The following is a 27,580-nucleotide window of genomic DNA, read 5'->3' as shown; positions in this document are numbered from 1 at the left end:
CATTTCTATGTTAATATTCCTTTTTTTAAACAAACGCATGCAATTCACATTGTGTTGTCAAATTTGAAAATGATTTATGATGCTTAAATGTTGCAAAAAACATACATTCGTAATTTGTTATGAAAGAATTAATTTATTCCTTAAATCAACATTAACGGATAATTAACGATAAACGGATAACAAAAATTTGAATAAAATAAATAAAACGCACCAAAATTATAAATTAACCAAATGTCAGTGTTAATACATAAATGTACCAAATAAATAAATTTTCCAAAAAATAAAATTGACATATATAAGGGAAAACAAAACAACTTCAATGCTCGTTCGTACGGCGCCTACGCCTTGATCTGTGACCTATAGTTGGTTGGCCAATATAGCTTCTTGCAATGGTTAGACATTCTTCAGCAACAATATAGGCTTTTGTTCCTTCGGTCAGGATCCTCGGGTTCAAAAGTCTATCCAACTTATCAACAATTGTTACATAACCATCCTAATAAGTGAAAAAAATATAACAATTGTTAGTAATAAAATACAAAATAAAATAACAAACAAACACAAAATACCAAATAAAATATATTACCACTACATGTCCAGCACGATGCACATCAACGTCTACTTCATCAGGTGCCGCTGTCGCCACCGATTGCTGATGCATATCTGGTTCAAAAAATATGTCATATTCCTGAACCGGTGGAACTCTAGGAGGATCTCCTGGCTGTGTCGGAGTCATAAATGAATGCAAAATCATGTAGAACCAATCCATGTAATCTGACGAACACTGGTCAGGCACTACACAGATTTGCCCTACAAGTGCAATGTAGTCACCGAACTGCATCCATCTATCATCCATTTCTTCAACAGAAATCGAAGGCGCAATAGGATGTGGTGGAGTAGTCTGGACGTATCCAAACTGTCGTACAACCCTCTCTGGTCGGTGAATGACTATCAAGGGACCCCATCTAAGATGACCGGAAAACAACGGGATGACCTCAAATTCTCTAAATGAACGGCGGTCACCATACGAAATCCAGCACACTACGTCAGGGGTTAGCCTGTCCAGACACCTGCGATACATCGACACGGGCAGTTCCTTGCCAGAGGTAGGGAGAAACCAATGAATGAGAAATGCTCGTAGATCCAACACTAGACAAATTTTCAAACATTTTCATTAAAATAATGGACAACATGTAATAACAAACACCAATGAAATAATGTTTTATTAACATTTGAATTAACCTGTAACAGAGTGATATATCATGCAAGTTGCCTCGCCGTGCTCTTTGACGCCTCATTTAAATTATCATACATTTGCACAAGTGCAGCAGTGCCCCAAGCGTAAGTCCCACTATGCGTCAAGTCATGCAGGGCATCCAAGAATACCACGTGCACATGTGTGGCACTCTTGTTAGCAAAGAGTGTGCATCCAAGCAAATGCAACAAATACACTTGCCTTGATACAATCCAGTGACATGCGTCGATTTTCGTCTGATACACGTCTCGCAACCACGATAGTCGAACATAAGAGCCATGACATTGAATCATCTCCGCTCTCGCCTCTATAGCGCTAACCTCGAGTAATTCCACCAACATATCTACAATGTCATCAACATGAAGGTGCTCGAAGCTTTGAAACACCCCTACGATAAGCAAATGTAGCAACGACGTCATGTCATCTAAGGTGATAGTCACCTCTCCGACGGGCAAATGGAAACTACTGGTTTCCTTATGTTAGCGTTCCATAAAAGCAGACATTAGTCCTCAATCGCTCGTATCTAGTGAACATGCGATCAGAGGACTTAGTCTGCTAGTAGCTACAAGGCCTTAAATCTCTGGAGCAGGCCTCCCGAACTTAGCCATCTTCCTTCCATGGGAAGATAGCTTCAGCTCAGGACGTTCCTACAAACAATAACATCAATCATGTAAAAAAATTATTAAGTTGTAAATTCTCTTTCAATTATGTTTTTTAAGAATTACATACCTCTCCATTTTAGACTTTTAGAGCAATATGATTTTTAAAATCTCTGAGAACTGATGTGTCATGGGATCCACTTGGAAGTTATATACCTCTACATGGTAGTTATAAATGACCTAAGTCTGGATATCGTACTCAAAAGACTAATTGTGTTTCCAAAATAATTTAATTTGCATTAAACTAACAATTTGAGTTTTATTAATAGTTGAAAAATGTGTTCAATTACTCGTAGGAAAATAGAATCCAAGAGCAAATAGTAACAATGTAAGCAATTAACAAATGAGAAAGCCTAGGATAATGATTTTAAACATGCAATTGAATTCCCCCAATTTTTTTATCCAATTGAACTTCCAATTATTGATTTCCCTCAAAAGTTCTTATCCTCCATGTATAATATCAATCACTTCAAGTCCATCCAATGCGTCCAGTATAATTATTTCGTATCCTCCTTTTTCTTTTCGTATGATTTTTTTATTGTTGTAGCATTATACACGCTATATAGGATATTTTAAGAAATGAACATCTCTCTTAGTAATGAGTTTCAAGTAAAGAATAGAAAAGGTGATTTCATTATATTTTTTTCTCGGAACAAGAATAATTTTTTTTGTAGGGTGATAGTTTTGAAATAACAAATTATCTATCTTCTCTTTCATCTTAAGGCATTAAAAGATCTTGATCAAAGGCATTCAATAGTTTTCTCCTTAATTCAATTCCTACTTGATTAGTTAGGGGTCAAATTAGAGGAAAACATAAACTCAGATAGAGAAATTAATAATTAAACGCGTCAATAATCTAATTCTGGGTCTTAGCACGACCATTCTAGATAAAGCACAATCGTGCTCTTCAACAGAACTCTATTCTAATCTTTTTCAATGACATTTTGCATATTTATACATTTTTTCTGCCTTTTGCCTCAAGTGTTGCACAATTACAAAGAACCACGAGTTTTGCCCACAAAGTTAGATAAAAAAGAATCAAAACAAGGACAGAAATTCATGCTAAAACCACACAACCGATTTATCAACTAACAACCACCCAAAAAGAATCCAAAACCTCCCTTTCCCACTCAAACAACCCGTTTCTTCACACCATATCCCACACCCACACCTTCCTCTCCCATCTACCCAAGTCCACCACAATACTCAATTTTTGTGTACAATTATCGTATAAGCGCTCAAACTTTGTACTAAAAACATAGATATCCACAAAGTTGTATTGTATATGGCCATGAAGAAAGCATAATTTTTGTTTTTCTTCTAAATGAATACGATACTGAATTTTTTTCACTAGAGAGCGATTGATTTCTAAGTTTTTCTTTAAATATTTGCCTTTTTACTAGTTAGCCTTGTATCCATAATACTATTATTTTACTAATTAGTCTTGTGGTTGTTAACGACTGACAACATATTTTTTTTAAAATGAAGTCCTCTATAATTTGACAATACAAACTTTTTTTTAAATAAAAAATCTTATAAATCAAAATTAAAACTAAACTAAATGAAAGTGAAATATATAAAGTTATTGTACTACAAAGAAGAATTGGATAAATTTGATCAATTTTCAAACTTTATTTATTGTATAAAAATAGTTTTTTTCCCCTTGATTTCTTTTTAGAGTTGTTAAATTTAATACAAGGTTCACAAAAATAAATTAAAAATTCATTTAAGAATTAGTGAGATTCCTTCATACTGAGGATGGAGTCTTATTGTTCATACTAGTTCACTTTTACAAAGTTTCTTTTCTTTCATCTGTAGAGACTACAATCTTTGTATCACTGGTGGCAGGAGCATGTGGAAGGAAGGGGCATTATGAAATTTTCTGGGACAAACACAATAAAAAATATTACTTGCGGTAACAGCTGTTGGAATATCTGAAGACAACCTTAACTTGCCATAATATGTTTTCATGTGGACCGTGGCACACGAAATTACTCTTCTACCCTTTCCGACCACACCAATACGAAAAGAAAAAAAAGCAATTAAGCACAACATTCAGGTTATCAGGTTGTCAAACCTACTCATTACTTTCCAGGGCTTAAATAAAAAAAGCTAAAAAAATTGATAAAAAGAAAGGAAACAAACAAACACACAGAAACTGGCATTTGTCAGCGAGAGAGAAAGTGATAGTCAAATAAAAAGCAGCAGATGGACCAGTCAATGGTGGTGACTCACTTCCCAAGGCAACCAATCTCCAGTCACATTCTCCACACGTCGCCTCACCTTCCTGTGACGTTATCATTCTCCCTGCCCGCACTGCCCGCACTGCCCGACCCCCAGTAAGTAACCAAGTACTCCCTTCCCCCTTTTACCCACACGCTTTCTCTCTCTTCTTTCTCTGTTTCTCTCTCTAGATTCTCGCTCCGAATTCGTTTCTTCGTTCGTTCGTTCCTCTTTTGCGTTCGTCTTCGCGCGGATCCGATTGCGTCAATTCGAATTTCGAAAATCTTGGGTTTCTTGGGAGCATGGTTGCGGAGTTAGGGTTTTGCGCGGATCTAGGGTTTCGCGGGTTCTGAGGGCTGCGGGTGTGGAATTAGGAGGGGGATTTGATGGTACGCGTTGGGGAAAATGCGAGGCTATGCATGGGTGTGGAGGTGAGAAGGGTAAGGGGACTCGGCACATGTGGAAAGCCCCCGTTCGTGGCGACTCGTCTCTGAACGCCGATGTTTCTTCGTCTTCTTCGTCGTCATCTTCGACAGTGAAGTCGTTCTGCAAGGTATTTTTAGGGCTACGGTTGTATTTCAAGCTTTTGGCTTTTTCGTTGTAAGAAAAAAAGGGTTATTTATGTTTGACAGCTTATTCGAGCTTATGTGGAAATGAATTGGGTTTTTTTTTTTACTTGTGTTGCGTATAAGTGTGTGTCTAGGGCTGGGATTAAGATGGAAACTACTGAATTGGTAACCGCAATGCGTTTAATAAGTGAAATTTCTAGTAAGAGCTTGTTTGGATAAACTTTTCGCTATAGGAGAAGAAAATAAAAAGGAAAAAACGAAGTGAGCTTCTCCATAGGCTAAAATTAGCTTATGCATAAGTTAAATTTAGCCTATGCATAAGTTAAAAATCAATTTTTTAGAAGAACTAACGTGGGATAACTTCTAAAATTTAGCTTATGGAGAAGCTCATTTCTTATTTTCTTATCCTAGAAGTCTTAATTACAGAAGTTTATTCAAACAGGCCATAATTAGGATTAGTGTTGTTATTTACCGGAGGATATACTTCTGAACCAGTATCGTATCGTTGAACAAAATGAATCATATTTCTTGATAGAGTTGATTTTAATTGTTCTGATTGATGTGAGTGGAGGCGGAGGGCCAGGAGGGGCAAGCAGGTGGATACTATGCCAGTTTATTGAAAAAATCATTAAAGGCAACGGAATTGTTTGTTTTTATGTCATTTATTGGTGTTGCATGATGCCGTCATCACTTGGTAGGATGAGATGATTGTTATTGTTTGTTTCCAAATGTAGGCATAAGTTGCACAGTTTTATACCGTGTTTTTCTCTCTAGGGGTATCAACTCCCCTCATTCAATGGTTGTATAATACTAATCTCAGCAAGCTTATATCATCCTGATGTTTGGTTAACACGATTATTCTCTGACTGCGGATATTTATGTTTGTATCCCTTTTATGTTACCCCCTCTATTTCAGTCTGTCATTATTCCACATGTTTTAATTTGTTTCAAATTTGTACTTCTGTAAATCACGAAAGCGTTACTTTTTTTTATCATTCTCTTTTGGTTTAATTAACTAGAATGAGAGAGCATTAATGGAGTGAAAGGTAATATAGTCAAATGTACTTGTATTTTCTAAAATTGAGGGTATATAATAACTTCCATAAAACATTTACGATTATTTTGAAATGCAGGGATTAACTGTTTTCTGGGTTTCCGTAAGACATTACTCTTTCTGTGTTAAAATAAGCTGTTTTTGCATATGGGATGCTTACATTGTAAAGGGTAATTAAATATATGTGAAATTATTGACTGCGATTCCATTTGCAAGGCTCTCCATTTACCATTAGCAGTTGGGGAAAATTGTTCACATGAGTAAGGCGGGTTTTAGGAGGCTGGGTATGCGTGGGAGTGGCATATATAGATATAGATGGATATACAGGTAGAAGGAGTGTGAATGAACACGTGGTTTGCTAGTCCTATAACTGGGCAGATAATGTATTTCTCTGGGGAGTTTAGGCTCTGATCTTTCTTCTGTCGCCCTGAAAGCTCCGTGAGCTCCTTTTATTCAATAAAAAATTCTTTAAACCAAAATTCTAGTCTTTGTTTCTATCATAATGCTCTGCTCTGAACTTATATGAAACCCCCTTCCCCCTTAAAATTTATGTGAAGTCTAAATAAATATAATGCCAACGAACTGATTTTCTTTATTCTATAATGAAACTTTTTAAATTCTAATGCCAAAGAAGAATTTGTTCATATGGAGATTCTTTTAAAGGGATCAGATGTTGAATAGTTGTTAAAAAAATCAATGGCAATGCTTAAAATCAATTTCTCTAAATGCAAAGCAGTGATATTCTGTTGATTGAACATTAATGGTTCACTAAGGATTTTCATTATTTTCAAATCATAGGACGGTCGCAAAATTAGCGTTGGTGAATGTGCTCTCTTCAAACCATCTGAAGATCGCCCACCATTTATTGGTATAATTCATTGTCTGACATTTGGCAAAGAGAAAAAATTGAAGTTAGGTGTTAGTTGGCTTTATCGATCCATTGAAGTAAAACTCAACAAGGGCGTGCCATTGGAGGCTGCTCCAAATGAAATCTTCTACACCTTCCATAAGGATGAGACTGATGCTGAATCGCTGCTCCATCCATGTAAAGTTGCATTTCTTCGTAAGGGTGCTGAACTTCCATCAGGGTTTTCTTCATTTGTGTGCAGGAGGGTTTATGACATTGCAAACAAGTGTTTATGGTGGTTAAATGATCAAGATTATATTAATGTAAGTCTCTGCTATCTTATGTTCCAGTCTGTTATGACCTTTTTATAGTTCTTGTCTTTTCCCAACTTAATTTGTCCCCATGATCTCAGGATTGTCAAGAAGAAGTAGATCAACTATTATACAGGACTTGTGTACGAATGCATGCAACAGTGCAGCCAGGTGGTCGATCTCCTAAGCCAATGAGTAGTCCAACATCAACATCACAGTTAAAATCTGTTTCAGATAGTGTCCAGAACAATACTTCTTCCTTTCCATCTCACATTAAGGGGAGGAAAAGGGAAAGGGCAGATCAAGGCTCTGAGCCTGTCAAGCGAGAACGATCAATTAAAACTGAGGATGGAGATTCTGGTCATTTCAGGCATGATAACATTTTGAAGACAGAGATTGCTAAAATTACAGAAAAGGGACGGCTTGTTGACAATGAAGGAGTGGAAAAATTAGTGCAGCTGATGGTTCCTGATAGAAATGAGAAAAAGATAGATTTAGCTAGCCGGTCATTGCTTGCAGCTGTCATTGCAGCAACAGAAAAATTAGATTGTCTTAGTCAGTTTGTGCAGCTGAGGGGTTTGCCTGTATTTGATGAATGGCTCCAAGAGGTCCATAAAGGGAAGATTGGTGATGGTGTTGGGTCTAGGGATGGTGATAAATCTGTCGAGGAATTTCTCTTGGTATTGCTTCGGGCACTTGATAAGCTTCCAGTAAATCTTCAGGCTTTACAAACATGCAACATTGGAAAATCTGTGAATCATTTGCGAACGCATAAAAACACTGAAATTCAGAGGAAAGCAAGAGGTTTAGTGGACACATGGAAGAAACGTGTTGAAGCTGAAATGAATATAAAAGATGCAAAGTCTGGTTCAGGTCCCACTGTTCACTGGCCTGCCAAATCACGTTCTTCTGATGTTGGTCATGGCGGGAATAGACATTCAGGTGCATCATCTGATATTGCCATGAAGAGTTCTGTTACACAGCTTTCTGCATCCAAAACAGCCTCTGTGAAGATTGTCCAGGGAGAGAATACTATTAGATCTGCATCGACATCTACATTTCCAGGGCCTGCTAAATCAGTGCTGTCACCTGCATCTGTGACTGCAAACCTAAAAGATGGACAGCCCTGTATTGCCGCTGTCAGTGGAGGTTCTGATCTTCCCATGGTGAATGCAAGGGATGAGAAAAGTAGTAGTTCTAGTCAATCTCACAACAACAGTCAATCTTGTTCTAGTGACCATGCTAAAACTGGAGGTCATTCAGGAAAGGAGGATGCCAGAAGCTCTACTGCAATGAGCGTGAATAAGATATCTGGAGGCTCTTCACGGCACCGAAAATCTATTAATGGATTTTCAGGTTCAACTCCATCCGGAGGGCAAAGGGAAACTGGATCAAGTAGGAATTCCTCCTTGCACAAAAATTTAACTTCAGAGAAAATATCTCAACCTGGATTAATGGATAAGGCACTTGATGGAACTTCTCTTGAAGGAGTTACTTGCAAGTTGATTGTTAAAATTCCAAGCCAAGGTAGAAGCCCTGCTCAAAGTGCTAGTGCAGGTTCTTTTGATGATCCTACAATCATGAATAGTCGAGCCTCATCTCCTGTTCTTCCAGAGAAGCACGATCAGTTTGATCACTGCTCAAAGGAAAAGAGTGACCTTTATCGAGCCAATATTGGCTCAGATATTAATACTGAATCTTGGCAGAGTAATGATTTTAAAGATGTATTGACTGGCTCTGATGAGGCTGATGGATCACCTGCTGCAGTTACTGATGAAGAGCGCTGTCGGATTGTCAATGATTGTAAGAAAACATTTGAGGTACCAAAAGCCGCTTCCTCATCATCTGGAAATGAAAATAAAGCTGGAAATTTGCAGGATGCTTCTTACAGCTCAATAAATGCTTTAATTGAAGGTGTTAAGTACTCTGAGGCTGATGATGTTGGAATGAATCTTCTTGCGAGTGTGGCTGCTGGAGAGATTTTGAAATCCGAATTGTTAACTCCGACTGGATCTCCAGAAAGAAACACTGCTGCTGTTGAACAGTCATGCACAGGCAATGGTATGGTTAAGTCATCTGAAGAAAATCTTGTCCGGGATGAATGCCACTCAAATAATGGTCTTGATGGTGAACATAAGAATCAGGGTTCTGTAACAGATGATTTAGGGGCAAATGATGAAAGTGATTCTGATTTTCGAGCTTCTGGTGAGAAAGCTGCAAGAGAGCTAAATAAGAGTGTTAATGCATGTAGTATGGATTTGCAACAGGTTTCTGAAATTATTTTAGAAAGCAAAGGAAAATTAAACGAAAAATCTGTATCTACTGCATTGCGTGGCCTTTCTGAAAGTTCTGTACAAGAAGCTAGAGATGGTGACAGAAGCAAGCAGCTCCAGGAGGTTGGTCGGGGAGTGAATGGTGGTGAAATTGTTGATGTTAAGGTCAGTTCTGTTGCAGAAGTTGAGGCAGAAGCAACTGAAAAATTGTCACATATAGCTGTGGAAGTGGATGTACAGAGTGATAATTGTACTGCTGAAGGATCGAGTGGTGGTGGACGGACAGCTGCTGTTCTTGTTCCGTCTGATTTGGCAAGAGGAAAAGATGAGAATGTACTCCATTCTTCTGCTTATAGTGTTGATAAGGTTCCTGAAGACTTGACTGAACGGGAGTCTGAAAAAGCTGATGATGTTGATGCTGAGAATCTTCCTAGTCAGTCTAAAAAGGAAAGAAATGAGTGTGAAAGTGATACCTTGACAATGCCTGAGAATAGAGGTTTATGCTCTATCGTGACTGGTATTGCTGCTGAACATGTGGAGGAAAATTTAGAAACTAAAGAGGTTCATGACCAACCTGCCAGAGAGGAACTTCCCAAAGATTCACCTAGTGTCCGTTCACAAGAAATGGATAAGCATCTTGATTCTAAAGGATCAAAATTGACTGCCATGGAAGCGGAGGAGGCTGAGGAGTGTACCTCTACCACTGCAGATGCTTCTTCCGTGTCTGCTGCAGCTGTGTCAGATGCAGATGCAAAGGTTGAATTTGATTTAAATGAAGGGCTCAATGCAGATGATGAGAAATGCGGTGAGTTCAACAGCAGTGCACCTGCTGGTCGTTTGGTCAGTCCTGTGCCATTTCCTGCTTCATCTATGTCTTGTGGTATTCCTGCTCCTGTCACTGTGGCTGCTGCTGCAAAGGGGCACTTTGTGCCTCCTGAAGATTTATTGAGAAGTAAAGGGGAAATTGGTTGGAAGGGATCCGCTGCCACTAGTGCATTTAGGCCAGCCGAGCTCAGGAAAGTTATGGAAATGCCTTTTGGGGCGCTAACTTCCTCTATACCTGATGCTCCAGCTGGAAAGCAGAGTCGAGCACCATTGGATATTGACTTGAATGTGGCTGATGAAAGAATACTTGATGATATTTCTTCTCAACCCTGTGCTCGTCACACGGATTCTGTATCTCTTACAACTGATGGTCATGATCCTGTAAGCAGTAAAATGGCTTCACCTGTTCGCTGCTATGGAGGGCTTGGTCTTGACTTGAACCAGGTGGATGAAGCTTCTGATGTGGGCAATTGCTTGAGCAGTAATCATAAAATTGATGTGCCAATTAAGCAGGTGAAGTCATCATTGGGTGGCCCACCAAATCGAGAAGTGAATGTCCACAGGGACTTTGATTTGAACAATGGACCTTCAGTTGATGAAGTCACCACTGAATCCTCATTGTTCTCTCAGCATGCCAGGAGCAGTGTGCCATCTCAACCACCTGTTTCTGGACTTAGGGTGAGTACTGCTGAGCCAGTCAACTTCTCTTGGCTTCCTTCCAGTGGCAACACCTATTCTGCTGTCACAATATCTTCAATTATGCCTGATAGAGGGGATCAGCCCTTTTCAATTGTTGCCCCAAATGGGCCACAAAGGTTGTTGACTCCTGCTGCTGGTGGCAACCCATTTGGACCTGATGTTTATAAGGGACCAGTATTGTCATCTCCATTTGAATATCCTGTCTTCCCTTTTAATTCCAGCTTTCCTCTTCCATCAGCTTCTTTTTCTGCCGGATCAACTACTTATGTATATCCAACATCAGGCAATCGGCTTTGCTTTCCTGTGGTAAATTCACAGTTAATGGGGCCTGCTGGTGCGGTTTCATCTCATTACCCCCGGCCTTATGTTGTTGGCCTTACAGAAGGTAGCAATAGTGGTAGTGCTGAGACCAGTAGAAAATGGGCAAGGCAGGGTTTAGATCTTAATGCGGGACCCGGAGGTTCAGACATGGAGGGGAGAGACGACAATTCTCCTCTTCCATCTAGGCAACTTTCTGTTGCTAGTTCACAGGCCCTAGCTGAGGAGCAAGCAAGGATCCAGTTGGCTGGTAGTGTTTGTAAGAGGAAGGAGCCTGATGGTGGGTGGGATGGCTACAACCAATCCTCATGGCAATAGCAATTTATAATCATACAATCTAATGACCACAAATGCTTGTAAGTGTTTTGATTTGTATATTCAAATGTTTGAAACACTTTGTCACTTGTGGGAGAGGATCTGAAAATATATCCTGTGTTATGCTGATGTGATTCAGTGGAGGGGGTTACTTTTTTCGTTAAGAAATATATTTAAATGATAAAGGAATAAATGCTATTGCAATTTCTCTGTGGGCAGTCTTCTGTCCCATTTTCATTGAGAAATCCTGCTCTTTTGCAGCCTACTGTGGCTCTCCTATATTTCATTTTTCTTGCTAGTTTTATTTTTTTTCTTTCTTTGGTGATTCTCAAATAAATGTTTGTGTACTAAATGTCTTGTCTTCAGTGATTTGAGGATTGGCAATGGTCAACTTCCAGCGATCATCTCATTTTTTATTTTGGGAGAATTTGGTGGTGAGTGAGTGCCTGAATAATTGTTTGCCCCTACTTCTAGGTGGCTCCAGAACAATTTTTCCTTTGCAGATAGGGGACCATACTTGTTGCATCTATATCTAGTGGACCAAAACTCTCCCTTCTCAGCCCTTCAGTTGTGTTGTGATGCTAAATTCAAATATTTTCTTTTTATTGCACATATAAACATACATATAGATGCTAGTCGGGGACCAACGAATTTTGGCAACTGAGTTCTTCCTCTGTTGTGGTTAATATATGCTGTATCGCAGTTTCCTTCACATTTAATCATTAAACTCTTTCGTACGATCTCTTCTGGATATTGCTAGCCCTTAGCTAGTGTCGTGTATTCATTATTATTGCTGGAATTTAGTTTTTTTTTAGTCACTTATGTATTTGGCACGATGATTTTGGTGATGGATTACTGGCTGGAATAGGAGTCTCTCTAGATGGTCGGTAATGAATTTAATTTTCTTCTGAATGTTTATAAGCTGCAGAAACCATAAAAAGTTCTGAATTCTGATCCTTGATATCAGTTCCAGCAACTTCGTAGGAATTCTGACTGATTTGTGAAACGTTGAAATTATGGGGTTTAGTTATGAGGGAGGGAGAGAGAAGAGAAAATTAAACATGAATTGTGTTTGATATATTACTAAAACCTAGAACACTAATTTATTTATAGATAACAGAAAATATAGGAACTAATCTTAATAGATAGTGAGAAAATAGGAAACTAAATTTAAAAAGGTAATCCAAAATGTGATACATTGTCATTTGTCTGAAACTGTCCTATTGTGTCTTAACAAAATTTGTCTTGCCACACTCCAGCCTGTCTGTATATCATTAGTTTCTCTGTAATGTTGTGTAATGTACTATAAGAGCTTACGTTGCCATTTTCATTGATGGTTTGGAAAAGGGGAAATGGAACGAGACTGAGTGATTCTCACTCATTTTGCTCGATAAAGAAAAACAAAAACACTTCAACATTATCGAAATGACTTCTAATTCGAGATGCAACGTAAATGGGGCTTACCTTACTTATAAACACCCTATATTTTTGTAGTGACAAACAAATGATTTCAGATTTAAATTTCCCTGCTTATTAAAGAAGCAATTTCTTAATGTGAAGTTATGTAATCTTTGTTCACTAATTTAGACGCTTTAACATTGTACAGTTGTGTTGTTGGAGGCCAAAATTTTCTTAGAAGGGGAAGGCAGAAGCAGACTTGGGTCAAGTGCTAATTTATCGGCTTGAGAAAGATTATCACCAATATAGCATGCTCTAGAGAAAAGAGACACGATTGAAAAGCCAGTAGTAATTTATCTGAATAAAACCATTTGCTAATGAGGACGATGGCCTCGAATCTCTGATAATGGCTCCTCATGTATGTACATTCAAACTGGATCACTTCCGAACAAAATAAATGGTAGCTAGCAAACAACTCACTCTGCTTTATTTACAAGCTATTGGGTGCAACTGTTTTATAGTTTACTCAATACATTAAAACCTATCAGAAATTAAATTAAATTAAATACAACCAAATGTAAGTAGCTATACTGCAAACTCCAGCCAAGTGCTTTTAGGTTAAGTTTAAAATTTCTACACGGCGGTATCAGTCTTCAACCCCGTAGCACGTGAAAGCTTTGGATGAGATACTGATCAAGTGTTTCATTTAAGGCGAACAATGTTCCTTCGACAGAGGACGTTTCTGCATTTTAACAGATATAAATTAAACCCAAGAACACAAAGTTATAAACTAACTAATCACAATCTGCAATTAAAACCTAATCGTGGCTCGTGATAGTAATATAACACTGAAAACATGGCGCCAACTTGAATAGGATTTTCTTTAAGGCAAATGCTAACTATTGTCGTAAGTTAAGGAAGTAAAAGGGATTTTTTTTATTGGATACGGAAAAATGCACTCATGGTTTTCAATAATATCCTGTTTTCTTTTAGGACATTAGTTAGCAAAACCTTTTCTTTTAATACACAGCCAGATAGCGGATACTATAACTGCCACTAAATGAGTAGTACATCCTTTTATAAACTAAGGTGGTTTAATGGGCATTGCCATGTTATTCATTATTGTTTTCCTTAAGTATTGGTAACCTAACCTAACTAGTTCTTAAATATTTTATTAGTTGTTGATTCTCAATAAATTTTTGGGCAAGTACAACCAACTAATAAAATATTTGACTACTAAAGTGTATAGATTTTTTATTATGTACAGCAGCCAGAGGAGACCGTGAATGAGATTGGATGTCAAAATATAAAATAGTTGAAATGGAAATAGTGGGTGTCAAAGAAAAAGGGTTACCCTTAGCCACTCCACAAAAAAATAATAATAATAATACTATATAAAGCTGTTAGATATAAAAAGGAAAAAGTGTACTGACAGGAAACAGCCACGTGGTTTTTTCTTTCTTTTCTCGTTTTGCTTTTGTGGAGGCTTGATGACCATTCTAATAGCAGCATCAAAAACTGCCTTCACATTCTGCAATGGTATTGGGAGTAAATTTATTTCAGGAAGAATATTTGTTAAGACATCAAATTATTTATCTGCAAAAATGATGAAAAATATCTTGCACACCAAAATTGAGAGACACCAATAGATTCTGACAACAAATACATCACATGAGCAAAGGAACAAAATGGCATAACTTTATTTTAGAAATTTTCACTTCTAAATAAGCATCCATTGGATAATTTTGCAACTTTATTATGACATAATGCTCAATAAGAAGATTTGGTTTTAGTATCACTGATGAAGATGCTCTAACTCTAAGCATCCGTTTGGTGAACTACCATCATTTGAATAGTACTAAAGCAAATAAGGAAATTACCGCTTTTGGTCATAACTTTTGCATGAATGATTTAAATTATTGCGCATCATCCACATGACACACCTACCATATTTTATTTTAAATTGCATTCCTCAGTATGATGCATCACAAGTGGGGAGTAAAGTTAGTTTCTTTGGATGACAATGTGGTATTTTTCATATTCATCTTGAAACATTGAAGAACTACAAGAATAAAAGGGTGGTATAATCATACCTGCTGAGTTTTTGAGCTGCACTCAATATAGTAGGTAGCTCCAATGTGTTTACGGAGTTCCTCACCCTAGTTATGAACAAAAGGCCAACAGTTTTAAAAATCAATGTGTTGAACTATATACACATTTAACGAGGGAAGATTTGTACTTGATCAGTAGTCACTGGCACCAAGCTGGGATGATCAGCCATGTAGTGCTTGTCTTCTCGTAGATCTGCATGCTCATCATAAACACAATCGTAAATGCAGAAGTCAGTACCCAAAGTGTTTTCTTTTTTCTTGTTTTTCAAATCTAATTGGTTGCTCTAATACTAATTTGCCAGTGCACAACAAATGCAAGAGAAATATTATCTAATAGAAGCTATGCCGCAACATAAGATTTGTTTTAGGATGTACTGAAGTAAACAATAGAAGAATTGTCAACTAGTACGGGACTAGGTCTTCTGTATGGAAGAGGAGACAGAAATTGTTTGATCAAAATACTTAATTCTCCACACTGACAAATGGATCAAGAACAAGTAAAGGAGAACCAGAGTAATGGTTGACTGTTCAATTGTGATTATGTTGCTCATTATTGCCATAGTTTGCTTATCAATCAATTAATAAAAGGGGAAAGAACATTTAGGCTACACCATGAGAATGACTTTAAAGCTTATAGAACCTAAGTTCTTCTTTACTCTAATAAAAGTAGATGGCTTCAATGGTATAAGACATGACATGTTGCAGTTGATTATTTTTGGTCAAGCAACTTGCTTAGTGGATCCCCAACATGTGATGAACTAAATGTAAACTAAAATGTGTCTTCACCATAATAGACATCCATGGACAAGTTCGGAGGTATGCTTATATGCACATCCATAATGTGTTTGTGAAGTTTAAAAATGTATTGTTTGGCACAAAACTTTTTGCATAGTCTTATTGAATTATGTTGTTAAATAGGAAAATAAATCTACGCAAAATGGTCATATGTTTCAACATAACAAAATGAAATTTTAAGATTCTAATCTAAGAACACAGGCCAGTTATTATGGCTCTGGCATCAAAAGGGGGACAGGTCAGTTCTGGTCTTCTAGTCCCTCATTTCCTCAAATTTGGGTGATGGTTCATGAAGAATTCGACATACACAAATTAGCATGACGTGAAACAAGCATTAATACAAGTGAATGAAGACTTACCCAATTTGGTGCCAACTAACACCAACGGGATGCCAGGGGCAAAATGCTGGAGTTCAGGGATCCACTGGGCAGGGCATACAAATTAGAGAACAAAAGAGAAATCTGCAAGACATCATCAAAGTACCAATTCAGAGACGCAAGCACTGAAGCATACCTTCTTCAGCACATTCTCATAGCTCGCGCGACTAACTAAAGAAAAAGCCAAGACAAAGACATCTGCCCCCCTGTAGCTCAAGGGCCTCAGCCTGTTGTAATCCTCTTGCCCTAAGGAAGATATTGGAAACAAATACAACATAACAACCATTGCCTTTTTAACAAATATCATTCTATCAGCCACACCAGAAAACAATCCCCATCACCATCCCCTATTTTTCATTTGAGCAAATTACAATAATACCTCCTTGGTTTATTGAAATTGCACTACCTTTTTAAGACTTACACTGTACAATTACTCTTCTTATCGGGATACACGGTGTAATGTATTTCAAACAGGAGTTATAAGGTTGACTTGGTGGTAAAAGGAGAAGGGAGAGAGGGAAAGGTTGTGAGTTCAACCCCCTAACAAAATACTGACAATTAATATTTGCTCATAAAAAAAATGTATTTCAAACAATTAAGGGAAATTACAGTAGGGGTTAAAAAGGCAGGAGTATTGTGTGCTCTCTCAATACCACATGGGATGTCACTATAATTGTCTGTGTATAACTAATCACCCCCCCCAAGAAAAAAAAAACTGTAACAAGTTTCATACCAGCTGTATCCCAAAGGCCTAAGTTGACAGTTATGCCTTCAACAACCACATTTGCACTGAAATTATCAAACACAGTGGGGATATAGTCCTGATAATCAACATAGGAGGAAAACAAAAATCAGATAAACCCAATGGTGAAGCTTCAAAAGATAACAACTGGGTTACTTTCTGCACCTAACTCACATAAAAGAGTTTTCTTTAGAAAAATTAAGATGATTTCAACAGAACTGATAAGAATTCAGAATGCACACACACAGTGGACAAATACAAAACAACAATAACATGAAATGATGACAATTATATATAAAAAAATGAAATCTTGAAAACAAAAGATGTGAAAGAAATCATCCACACCGTGGGGAATTTGTTGCTGGTATAGCAAATGAGCATGCAGGTCTTCCCTACAGCTCCATCACCAACGGTCACGCACTTGATGAATCTTGGGGCAGTTGCGGAAGCCATTGGAACAACAACAATAAGAAGAAGAAGAAGAAACTCTCTCAAAATAATTTAAACAAAACAAAACAAACCAGAAGTGTGGGTGTTTTGTTGTGTGATGGATTGTTAAAGATTGAAGTTTTTTTTTCTTTTATTGACCGTGAGACAGATAGGAAGAGAAAGAAAGAGAGAGAAAGAAAGAGTGAGAGAGTGGCGGCACTTCACATGATTCTCATTCATTCCCTCTTTTTTGTACCTGCCAATTGATTTATCTTTTTTTTCCTTTCTGATCTTAGTCTTTGCCAATGCAATTTTTTATTATCTTCTTTTTTTAATCTTAGTCTTTTGCAAATGCATTTTTTATTTATTTTCCTTTTAATCTTAGTCTTTGCAAACGCAATTTTTCATCTTGTTTTTTTTGTTCTTTGTAGTTTTTTTTAATAAAATTCTGGTTCAATTTAGTCCTTTTTAGTTTTCATAGTTTCCCACACTGCATTAGAAAATGGAACTGACTATTTTTTCTTTGAGGGTCTGGAACTGAGTGCTTAATTGGATAATACACGTGAAAATAGTTTTTATACAGTATAATGAAGATTAATTTGAATAGAAATTATTCTAATTATATTTAACGATTTAAAATTTTAGTTATACGAAATTTGAAGAAAAAACGAACACTAAATCTCAATTTTACTTCCTTTTGAAGTAGTATTTATTTCCAAATGGAAAGAATTTTTTTTTTCCTGAAGTTTATAAACGGGCTCTTTAATGATCAGTTATAGCAAAATCGTACATCACATGACTTGTATGTATTTATTAACACATAAGTGCCTTTCATTACACATTTTAGCTTTTTTATTATTTATAAATTTAAACAAATTGACATATAAGTTTTGTTTTTATTAGTTTAACTTTATAATTGATGTATTTAGATTACTTTTAAATAAAGATTAAATTTAAGGGACTGTCGTAAGCATTAATAAACATTTTCAAGTCATATGATTGAATTTGATTTGTTCAAAGACAAAATGATAGATGTGGGAAAAAATAAGTGAAAAAAGAAAAAGCAAAACAATATTTGTTATGAAATGTCTTTAAGTTTCTGAAGAACTTTCTTACGTTGTTGTTAATTATTTTAAATTAAGGAAAAATTTTAAAGGATATGTTTTACACTGTTATTAAAAATGAATAATGGATTAGGTTGTGTAGTTTTAAACTCACTGAGTATTGTGGATGTCAATTATTTATTGACTTAATCAGTGTGGGTATTTTTCTGTTTTAATAAATTATTTCTTATAAAAGATATAAGTTGTCTTAGATCAAATTTATCAATTACCTTCAATGTTCTTGAAATTTTATTCAACTTATTTAATTAAATTATTTTGCGAAGGATTTGATGTTATCATTGTAAGTTTGTAGCAGAAAAAAAAGGTAATTTTTTTATCAAATAACTAGAGACAAAATAATTCTTGTTTTAAAATAAAAAATAGTAAAAAAATATTATACTATTTTTTCTTTTATCTGCTTTTAGGTTTAGTATTCGGTGTGAAGTTGGTGCATTTATTATTCATACGCGGCATGGGCCCATGATAAGAGTGTTTAAGTCCTCAACAGCGTTGGTTTGGAGGTATCATACGTCCTTGCATTTATTATTACTATTATTATAACTATTAATTTATTATTTATTTTATTTATTTTTATTCTTTATTTGCTTATAAATTAATTAGAAATCAATATAAATATTAATTTTTAAATTAACTATTATTACAAAAGTTAATAGTCTTATCATATGTCATTTACTTATCAATTAATGCATTTTAATTAATTTGACATGCTTGGTTGCGTTTTGTGTTTGAATCTTGCATAACATGTTAACGGGCATATTCATTAAAAGAAAATATTACGTGTATACATGTTTTATGGGTATATATGAAAAAAATTAACACGATAGGTTTTACATTGGCAATCACATCTTTTTAAGAATTTTTTTCTACTATCAATTAAATATCTTTATTCTTTACATGTATAAAAAATTAGTAGGGTTAATTTAAAATATTTTAAATAAAAGTATGATGTAAAAATATTTTTTTTTATAATTGATATTGAAAAATTTATTAAGATAGGACTTTTTTTACGTGATTATTAGTTAAGATAAGACTGGTTGTATATTTAAATGTATTTTTTGAAAAATGATTTAATATAATATGTTCTGTTTGAATTAAATAATTTTTTTTCTAATAAATTACTAAATTTAGTGTGAAATGTTCTAAAATATTATTTATTGTAGGCTAAATAATTCACATTTTCATTATATATATATATATATATATATATATATCAAACACTTTACTAATAATTTTATTTTCTACAACATGATATCATTTATTGTACTTATATTTTTCTTTTTTAAATAACATTGTGGTTTCCTATAATTATTTTCTGTAGATCTTTCTTTTTATATCTAAGTGTCTAGTAGAAGATGTGTAGTTGTGTACAAAATATTTCCTAAATGTAACCTTTAAAACTTTTTCTTAATAATTGTTGAAAATGATTCAAATGGGCAAACTCTTGAACTCTTTGAACAGAATGGAAGGCTGCACACGCTGCTGTGACATATCCTTTTCCCTTTTGTACTAAACCAATTATCAAACATATTCCTCCTTCGTATTCTTCTTCATCTTCGTGAACCTGTTATCCTAAAACCAACCATCATCCTTGATCTCTACTTGTGTTCCTCCTCGTAGTGGCACCCTTTCCTCTTCGGTCAAGGCAAGTTGTGTAGTGCCTGAGATCTCCAGCTCACATTTTCTCCCAAATTTGAAGATTTCATGAATAGTTTTTCCATTTTGCACAACACTATCTTGTTTCCATTGTGTTCCTGATGTCTCGCTAAATCAGTTTCTGCATAATTAGATAATTTGTTTTTCTTATTGTGGATAATTTGTGTATTTTGTGTTTGTGTATAAATTGTAGGGTTGTCAAATGAACTTTAGTGTATAAAATTTCTTTGAACAAGGGCAGTCACACATCATGAGTGGCCATAAACTCTGATTCAGGAAAAAAAATGAACTTTAGTTGGATTTATCCCACCACCTCTTGTGACTGATCACAATGATTTATTTACAATCACATAGGTAAATTAATTGAATGTTGATTGTTGATATTGAAAGTTATGAAATATTAGATTTATGCTACCTAACATAATATGTTGGATTGGGTCTGAAACATCAAACAAAACTTAGATTTGTGATTGTGATAGTAAGATTGGAGATAACAGTAAGGAAAGCAAATGTGATATTGTGATGTGAAAGTAGCGGGGAAGTATAAACCATATAAGTTTACGTTGACTCATAAAGGCATCAAGAGTAAACAAAGTGTCTCTTTAGGCTTAAAGGTAGATGTGCGGATATCACAACCAATATTGGTGGGTTTAAATAGCAATAAGTGGTGTCAATAACAGGCCCATAACTTATTATTATTCTTTTAAATTGTGTACTTTCTTGATTCTCTCGGGCCTTAGTTTTTGTGTTTTTGTAGTTGGCAATATCACATTGGCCAATTTATAACATGGGGTTAAAAAATTATAATTTCAATTAAAAAAAATAGAAGTCATAATAGATATTACAATTTTTAATTTAGAAATCGTAATATTTGTTATAACTTATTCTAAAATAATTTTTAATTTAGAAATCGTAATATTTGTTATAACTTATTCTAAAATGAATAAAAATTCAAAGATGATCTCCAATTGATAATCTTGAAAAACAAATAATCTCCACTTGATAAATTGACCATCACATATTACATATGAGTCGATTCTCAATCTTTTTGAACTTCTAATGATGTCGTTAATGCTCTTATTTATTCCTTAGCATTTTAAAACTATATTAAACGTTTAAAAATACACTAACATAAAAAAGTTTTGAGATATTCAATCAAGATTTTTAAATAATAGAAATAAGTCTTGTGATATTTAATCAAACCTATTAGGATTTTTTAAGGAATTCAATAAAGTTCGTTGGTATTCAATTAAGATTCTTTATAAATTAAAAAAAATTCTTATACTATTCAAAAGTATACAATTTGGATTTATTTTTTCTTATGATAGATTTTAATAGATTTCATAAGACTTTTTAGAGAAAATACACATCAAACAATCTCATCCAAACCTTTCAAATTTCATGAGACTTTTTTTCTTTCTTTTTCTTTCCTTGCCAATTGACATATTTTTCTTTTCCATCATATATAATTCATTGTCTCTTTGTTAAAAGCAATGTAGATACATAATTGGTTTTTACTCTATCGACCAATTGACAACATGCCATGGAACATCTTATATAAGGATCTTTTCAATTCTTTGAATTTACAATTGAAGTATCTTGATTACATGCTTATACATATAAATGAATGTGAATATACATGAACATGAAAAATATATAATTTTAATGAGTGGATAAATATATAAATGAGGTTTGAAATAATTGGTGAACATGTTTGTTTTTTGTTTGATGAGATTGTTATTGTGAGAATGACTACGAGTATTCATGTCCTGACGTACATTGCAGAATATAATTTTTATGATATTAACATGATTGATGATTGAAGGGAATTAGTCTATTGTACTTGTAAATATGATAGAAGAAATTGATTTATTGTGTAATATGTTTAAAATTCTTTGTATAAGATGATGATTTTTTTTAAAGTGTTAGATGAGAAAATTCATAAATCTTTATAAATATTTGTGAACGTTTTTTAAAAGTTCACATAATTCTTTAAAATTTTAAAAATTGATAATGGTCATTTCAAATCTTATGAATTCAAATTTTATAAATTCATTAAAATTCAAACTACAAAATTTTAATAATAATTTTCTTTAAAAAATCTTTAAAGTCATTACATTCTTATAAAATATTTTAAAATTCATAGAATTTTCTTACACCAAAATAGTCTTTTGAAATCCTGGTTCAATACACCCTTTTAATCTTTAAATCGTAATTAGTTTTCAAAAGAATTTTATAGAAAATAAGCTTAAAATCAAATTATCAATCGTTGAAACAAGTAATTAACATCAGTTTAAATAATGTGCAAATAACTCCAATTAGGGGTATGAAACCTTTTTACTCCCCGACTAGGCTCATCCAGCTTCGCATCAGAACATAAAAGCTAGTTTTGATTGGATAGGTTTTCCTTTTCATTGGCCTCACATCCAAAACGAAGGAACTAATTGTATCTATAATTTGCATACTAATTTATAAGCATAATAACACAATTTCAAAATTTGTTCAGAAGACGTGAAGAAAAAGGAGTATTACTCACTCTTTATTTAATGGTTTTTAAAACGAATAAATTCCAACCATACCAATTTAAAACCAAACCAAACTATAAAAAACTACACCAATTGAGAAAAAACTAAACCAAACTATTTCTTTAAAATAAGTTTGATAAAACTGTATCGTTTTCGTTAAATAAAATTGTTTGGTGCCACTCAAATGATATTTTGTATAATACATATTTTTTCTTTCAACTCTTTTTATATTAATATTTTTTCTTTCAACTCTAAACTACTTATATATTTTACTTTACATTAAAATTTATCAGTCCAATACATAACATATTTGCCAGTATTAAGAGATAACAGAGTCTACTAATACCAAAATGAGCCCGGAATTTAATTCTTACAGTGCATAAGAGTATTGTATTGTAGTTTTTTTTTTCTCCACCAGGGTAATACAAAGTATTTATTGATTTTATGAATAATTAATATTTTTCAAAGAACTTAATTAAATATTTTTAATGAAATTCTCTTCCCAATTATATCTTTGCATCTACAAAACTTGAATATAATTCATACTGAGAACATATTGGTTATTTTTAGAAAACATATTGGTTATTTCATTTTACCTCAAAAACACATTGCAATTAATTATAAATAAAATATGACTAGTGTGTCTTTCGAATCTAGAGGAACGGAAAATGGCAAAAGATACCTATTCCAAAGCTGCCAAGAAAACACATTCCTCTTGCAAACTCCCATTGTCTTTTCCAGACTTGTGACGCATGATCACCGAAAAAGATCGAAGAAGAAAGTTTTCATGATTTAGCTTTCTAGATATCATTCGCAATTGCTTAGTTATTAATTATTTTTTTCCCTTTCCAATGTTGGCTTTTAAGGAATTTGAAGAAAGATCAGTGTTGTTTTCATCACACCACCTGCCGTCCCATTCTCACTAATTTTGCATCTCCTTAATTATTATTTATTAATGGGTCACTGAACTAATCTTAATAATAAAAAGATTATTGAGCTAATTTTACACATTTAAATTATTAGAGCCATTACTTAAATTTTAAAATGAATTTTGACACTTGACTAAATTTTAAAAGTGTTATTTTGATTTATTCAAGTCTTTTGCATCGGTGCAAAATTTGCAGAAAGACAAAACTGCCTAATGGTGATCTTGGACTTTTTGTTCCCCTCCTAAGATATTTTATTTATTCTGAAATGATTGTTACTTCAACATTTTTTTAAAAACTTTTTGTTATTTTATAATACTAAAAAGTTCATGTCATTTTTTAACTTTACCATTTTCTTTCCATGTCAATTGCCAAATTAAGTTACTTTTTTAGAGATGAATTATTAATAATACATTATTTCAAGAAACGGGAAATTTAGTCATATAACTGCTGCTTCTTTTTTTCTTTCAAAATTTTAAAAATGTTATTATTTTTTTTCATTATTATACAAATATTCTAAAAGTGACAATTGTGTCATATAATAGAGGAAGGTAGTTGATTTAGAAGTTTTTATTTTTATTTTTAATTTTACTATTTAGTAAATGAGTCATTACATCGAGGAACATTCGCATACCAATTGTGTACTCCTATTTTATCGGATTTACAATTTTGATCCCAAATTTTATTGAATTAATTTTAATAAAGTAAAAAAGTAATATATTTTTTAAAAAATAGAAAATTATCCCCACGAACCATATGTCAAAGCTAACCACTAAAATCTTATTACCACTATTGTTGGGTTGTTGTGAACTGGAGATAAGTTATCAATAGCAAGCATCATTGCCGTCTACATATATATAATATTTTAACTATTTTAGGTTTTGATAAAGTTCAAGAATGCTGATTGATCAATATAGACAATACCATACACCATTAAGAAATAAGAAGACGAGATAATTGTAGTTATTGTAATTCTCATTAATATTACCTTTTAACAATATCAGTTAACAATACCTACTGTAGTCCAAATCTTGCATTTGTAGGCTTGAAGCACCTAGTATATAATGCACCGATTTTACACAACCTGTTAAAAATCTGTTAAATCAACTAAATTAGATTGCCTTAATTTTTTTTCTTCTTTTGATGTCTAATAGGTTGTTGAATGTCCAACAATTTTGTTTTTTGAAAAATTTAGAGTAAAACCATCACAAAGTGTTAACCAAAGGAGAGAAAGCGATTGAGAAAGACTTGCTAGTGACACTGACCGTTTCAAAATGCCGGCAGCAAAAGCCGTTATTGTTACCTTCTGCCCTTTGGCTCATTTCCAAGGGTTCTCAATGTCAATTTCATCCAGAATATTACACAAGATGATTGTTATGGTATCAGCCATTTGGCAATGTAATGTGATTCCTTTAACTTTCAAGTGAATTGAACATTGGCCTTTGTTGACTACAATAGAGTTTATAACAGATTTTCACTATTTTGATTTTGATTATCCAAACCCCCACAGAATAGAATATTGAAGCAAAATCATAGAGCCACCAAATTAACACTGCAAAAATGAGTCTCAAACCCATATGGGTATTCTTCATTGCCATCTTTTTGTTTCTTCTAGTGGCCAATTCAGAAGAAGAAGAAGTGATCAAGGCCCTAGTCACGTTCATGGATAAATTGGCACCAGGAAATGTACCAAGAGACCCTATGTGGGGTTGGAACCTTAACTCAGATCCTTGCATTGATAAGTGGCATGGTGTGAAGTGCTACTCAGACAACAAATATGTTAAGAGTGTAATTCTTGAGAAATTCAACTTTGGTGGAGTTGTAGATGCTAGTTCTGTTTGCATTGCTAAGTCTCTTCGAATCCTTAGGCTGACGGACAACATTTTACATGATTCGATATCCGAGGATATAGGAAATTGCCAGTCCTTGACTCAATTGTTCTTAAGTGGGAACCAACTCTCTGGGGACCTTCCTATTTCAATTGGCAAGCTAAGTAACATGAAACGGCTGCATGTTTCCGACAATCACTTCACTGGAGAGCTTCCTAACATGGTTCATGTTTCGGGTTTGATATCCTTTTTTGCTCAAAACAACAACTTCACTGGGGAGATTCCTAGTTTTGACTTCTCCAACCTTGATGCCTTTAATGTCTCTAACAACAATTTACAAGGTCAAGTTCCTGATGTCAAAGGAAAATTCCATGAAGACAGCTTTTCTGGGAATCCTAACTTATGTGGAAAACCGCTTTCACAAGAATGTCCACCACCTGAAAAGAAGGACCAAAACTCATTCCCTAATGATTTGTCCATTTATTCAGGTTACTTAGTCCTTGGTTTAATTGTCCTGCTTTTCTTGACCTTCAAGCTTTTAAGTAAGCTCAAGATCAAAGAAAAAGCATTGGATGTTGAAAAGAAGGAAATGGCAGAAGAAACTGTTAGTGTTGCTGGCAAGGCTAGTGAAATATCCAATTCCATCGTGTCAAAGAATGGCACTGTGATTAGATCAGAGTGTTCCTTGACATCTTTGGAAAGTGGGATGACAACATCAGGCCTTGTTCTTCTTTCAAGTCGAACGCTTCGAGGATTGCAATTTGAGGACTTGCTTGGTGCCCCTGCTGAATTGATTAGGAGGGGAAAGCATGGAAGCCTCTACAAGGTTATGCTCGATAATGGGGTGTTGTTGGCAGTGAAGAGGATCAAGGATTGGGGGATTTCAAAGCAAGATTTTGAGAGAAGGATGAATTTGATAGCCCAAGCGAAGCATCCACGCGTATTGCCACCTGTTGCATACTATTGCTCTCAGCAAGAGAAGCTCCTAGCATATGAATATCTGCAGAATGGTAGTCTCTTCATGTTTCTCTATGGTAAGTTGTAAGCAAAATAAGGTGCCATTACATTCATTTGACATAGAAAGTAATTAATAAGCTATGGTACTTAGTTTGACATACTAATGCATATTACATAAGTAGTCACTGCTAAACGGAAGAACTATTAAACTAGGATAAAGGTGTCTTACTATCTATGATAATGAGAACAAAAATTTGCTTGCCATCTAAATGACGTTATCTAATACATTGCTTATAATTAGTTTTCCTAATATGACCCTAATTTTCTTTTGTACAAAACTTAGATGTAGTTCTTTAGGTACTTTTGGTGTTGTTTTCCAATCAAAATTAGAATTTCTTCTCTATAATCACCGTAATAAAAGTTTGTATTAAAAGTAAACATATATTACAGGGATGAAACTCTAATTATAATTGAAGAATAACACCTAAGGCCTAAGAACTGTTTTTAGTGGAACTAGGGTCTACATTGAAATGTAGCCTAGAAAGAAGAAATCTAACCAAATGTTTGTCTTCACCTTTAATGGTTTTAGGATCTCAAAGTGGCCACTCTTTTGACTGGAGAAGCAGATTAAATGTTGCTGCTAATATAGCCGAGGCTTTGGCATATATGCATGAGGAGTTTCTTGAGAATGGAATTGGACATGGTAACTTAAAGTCAAGTAACATTTTGTTTGACAAGAATATGGATCCATGCATAAGCGAATATGGCCTAATGATGGCAGAAAATCAAGATCAACTTGTCCCTTCCCATAACAAAGGCCTCAAAAGCAAAGATCTGATTGCAGCTACCTTCAAAGCTGATGTACATGCCTTTGGTATGATACTTCTCGAGCTTCTGACAGGGAAAGTAATTAAAAATGATGGATTTGATCTAGTCAAATGGGTGAATTCAGTGGTTAGAGAGGAATGGACGGTTGAAGTTTTTGACAAGTCCCTAATCTCACAAGGTTCTTCTGAAGAGAAGATGATGTGTTTGTTGCAAGTAGCATTAAAATGCGTAAATCCTTCTCCAAATGATAGGCCAAGTATGAGCCAAGTTGCAGTGATGACAAATTCTTTGATAGAGGAGGAAGAAAAATCCATATCCTTTGACACATGATCCAGAGTTTAGTTATATACTTCTACACATCAGATTAAAAAAAAAACAACTTCTTTTAGGAAGCATGTGTTAATCCAAACTACTCTAATTTTAGTTCGTTTCATGCAAATCATGATCAGAACACATGAATTTGGGAACTTTTTAATATGGTAAATGATCTGAAGATTTGTTGTAACTAGTAATTTCAATTAGCAGGAGTATCTTTTCTTCA

At 34.4% G+C, this 27,580-nt stretch overlaps 4 protein-coding genes across 4 annotated transcripts; 2 read left to right on the top strand and 2 right to left on the bottom strand.

Annotated features, from left to right (window-relative positions):
* Positions 1 to 316: 316 nt before the first annotated feature.
* LOC114415863 lies at positions 317 to 1,078 on the bottom strand. The gene is made up of 2 exons (XM_028380724.1): positions 584 to 1,078; positions 317 to 493 (listed from the first exon to the last, which is right to left on the bottom strand). Exons 1-2 carry the CDS (start codon positions 1,076 to 1,078, stop codon positions 317 to 319), a joined length of 672 nt encoding a protein of 223 aa, XP_028236525.1.
* A 3,185-nt stretch (positions 1,079 to 4,263) lies between these two features.
* LOC114416469 lies at positions 4,264 to 13,239 on the top strand. Its single transcript, XM_028381338.1, has 4 exons — positions 4,264 to 4,687; positions 6,556 to 6,927; positions 7,017 to 11,386; positions 12,952 to 13,239. Exons 1-3 carry the CDS (start codon positions 4,550 to 4,552, stop codon positions 11,346 to 11,348), a joined length of 4,842 nt encoding a protein of 1,613 aa, XP_028237139.1. The 5' UTR covers positions 4,264 to 4,549; the 3' UTR covers positions 11,349 to 11,386; positions 12,952 to 13,239.
* On the bottom strand, positions 13,099 to 17,435 carry LOC114416470 (rac-like GTP-binding protein ARAC8). The gene is made up of 8 exons (XM_028381339.1): positions 17,114 to 17,435; positions 16,760 to 16,847; positions 16,163 to 16,272; positions 16,009 to 16,072; positions 14,983 to 15,047; positions 14,837 to 14,902; positions 14,177 to 14,274; positions 13,099 to 13,485 (listed from the first exon to the last, which is right to left on the bottom strand). Exons 1-8 carry the CDS (start codon positions 17,219 to 17,221, stop codon positions 13,446 to 13,448), a joined length of 639 nt encoding a protein of 212 aa, XP_028237140.1. The 5' UTR covers positions 17,222 to 17,435; the 3' UTR covers positions 13,099 to 13,445.
* Positions 17,436 to 24,896: 7,461 nt separating this feature from the next.
* On the top strand, positions 24,897 to 27,580 carry LOC114416468 (probable inactive receptor kinase At2g26730). The gene is made up of 2 exons (XM_028381337.1): positions 24,897 to 26,288; positions 26,801 to 27,580. The coding sequence occupies exons 1-2, from the start codon at positions 24,986 to 24,988 to the stop codon at positions 27,367 to 27,369; spliced, it is 1,872 nt and encodes a 623-aa protein (XP_028237138.1). The 5' UTR covers positions 24,897 to 24,985; the 3' UTR covers positions 27,370 to 27,580.

Source organism: Glycine soja, chromosome 6 (assembly GCF_004193775.1).
Source record: "Glycine soja cultivar W05 chromosome 6, ASM419377v2, whole genome shotgun sequence".
NCBI lineage: Eukaryota > Viridiplantae > Streptophyta > Magnoliopsida > Fabales > Fabaceae > Glycine > Glycine soja.
This window is presented reverse-complemented; position numbering and strand designations above follow the sequence as displayed.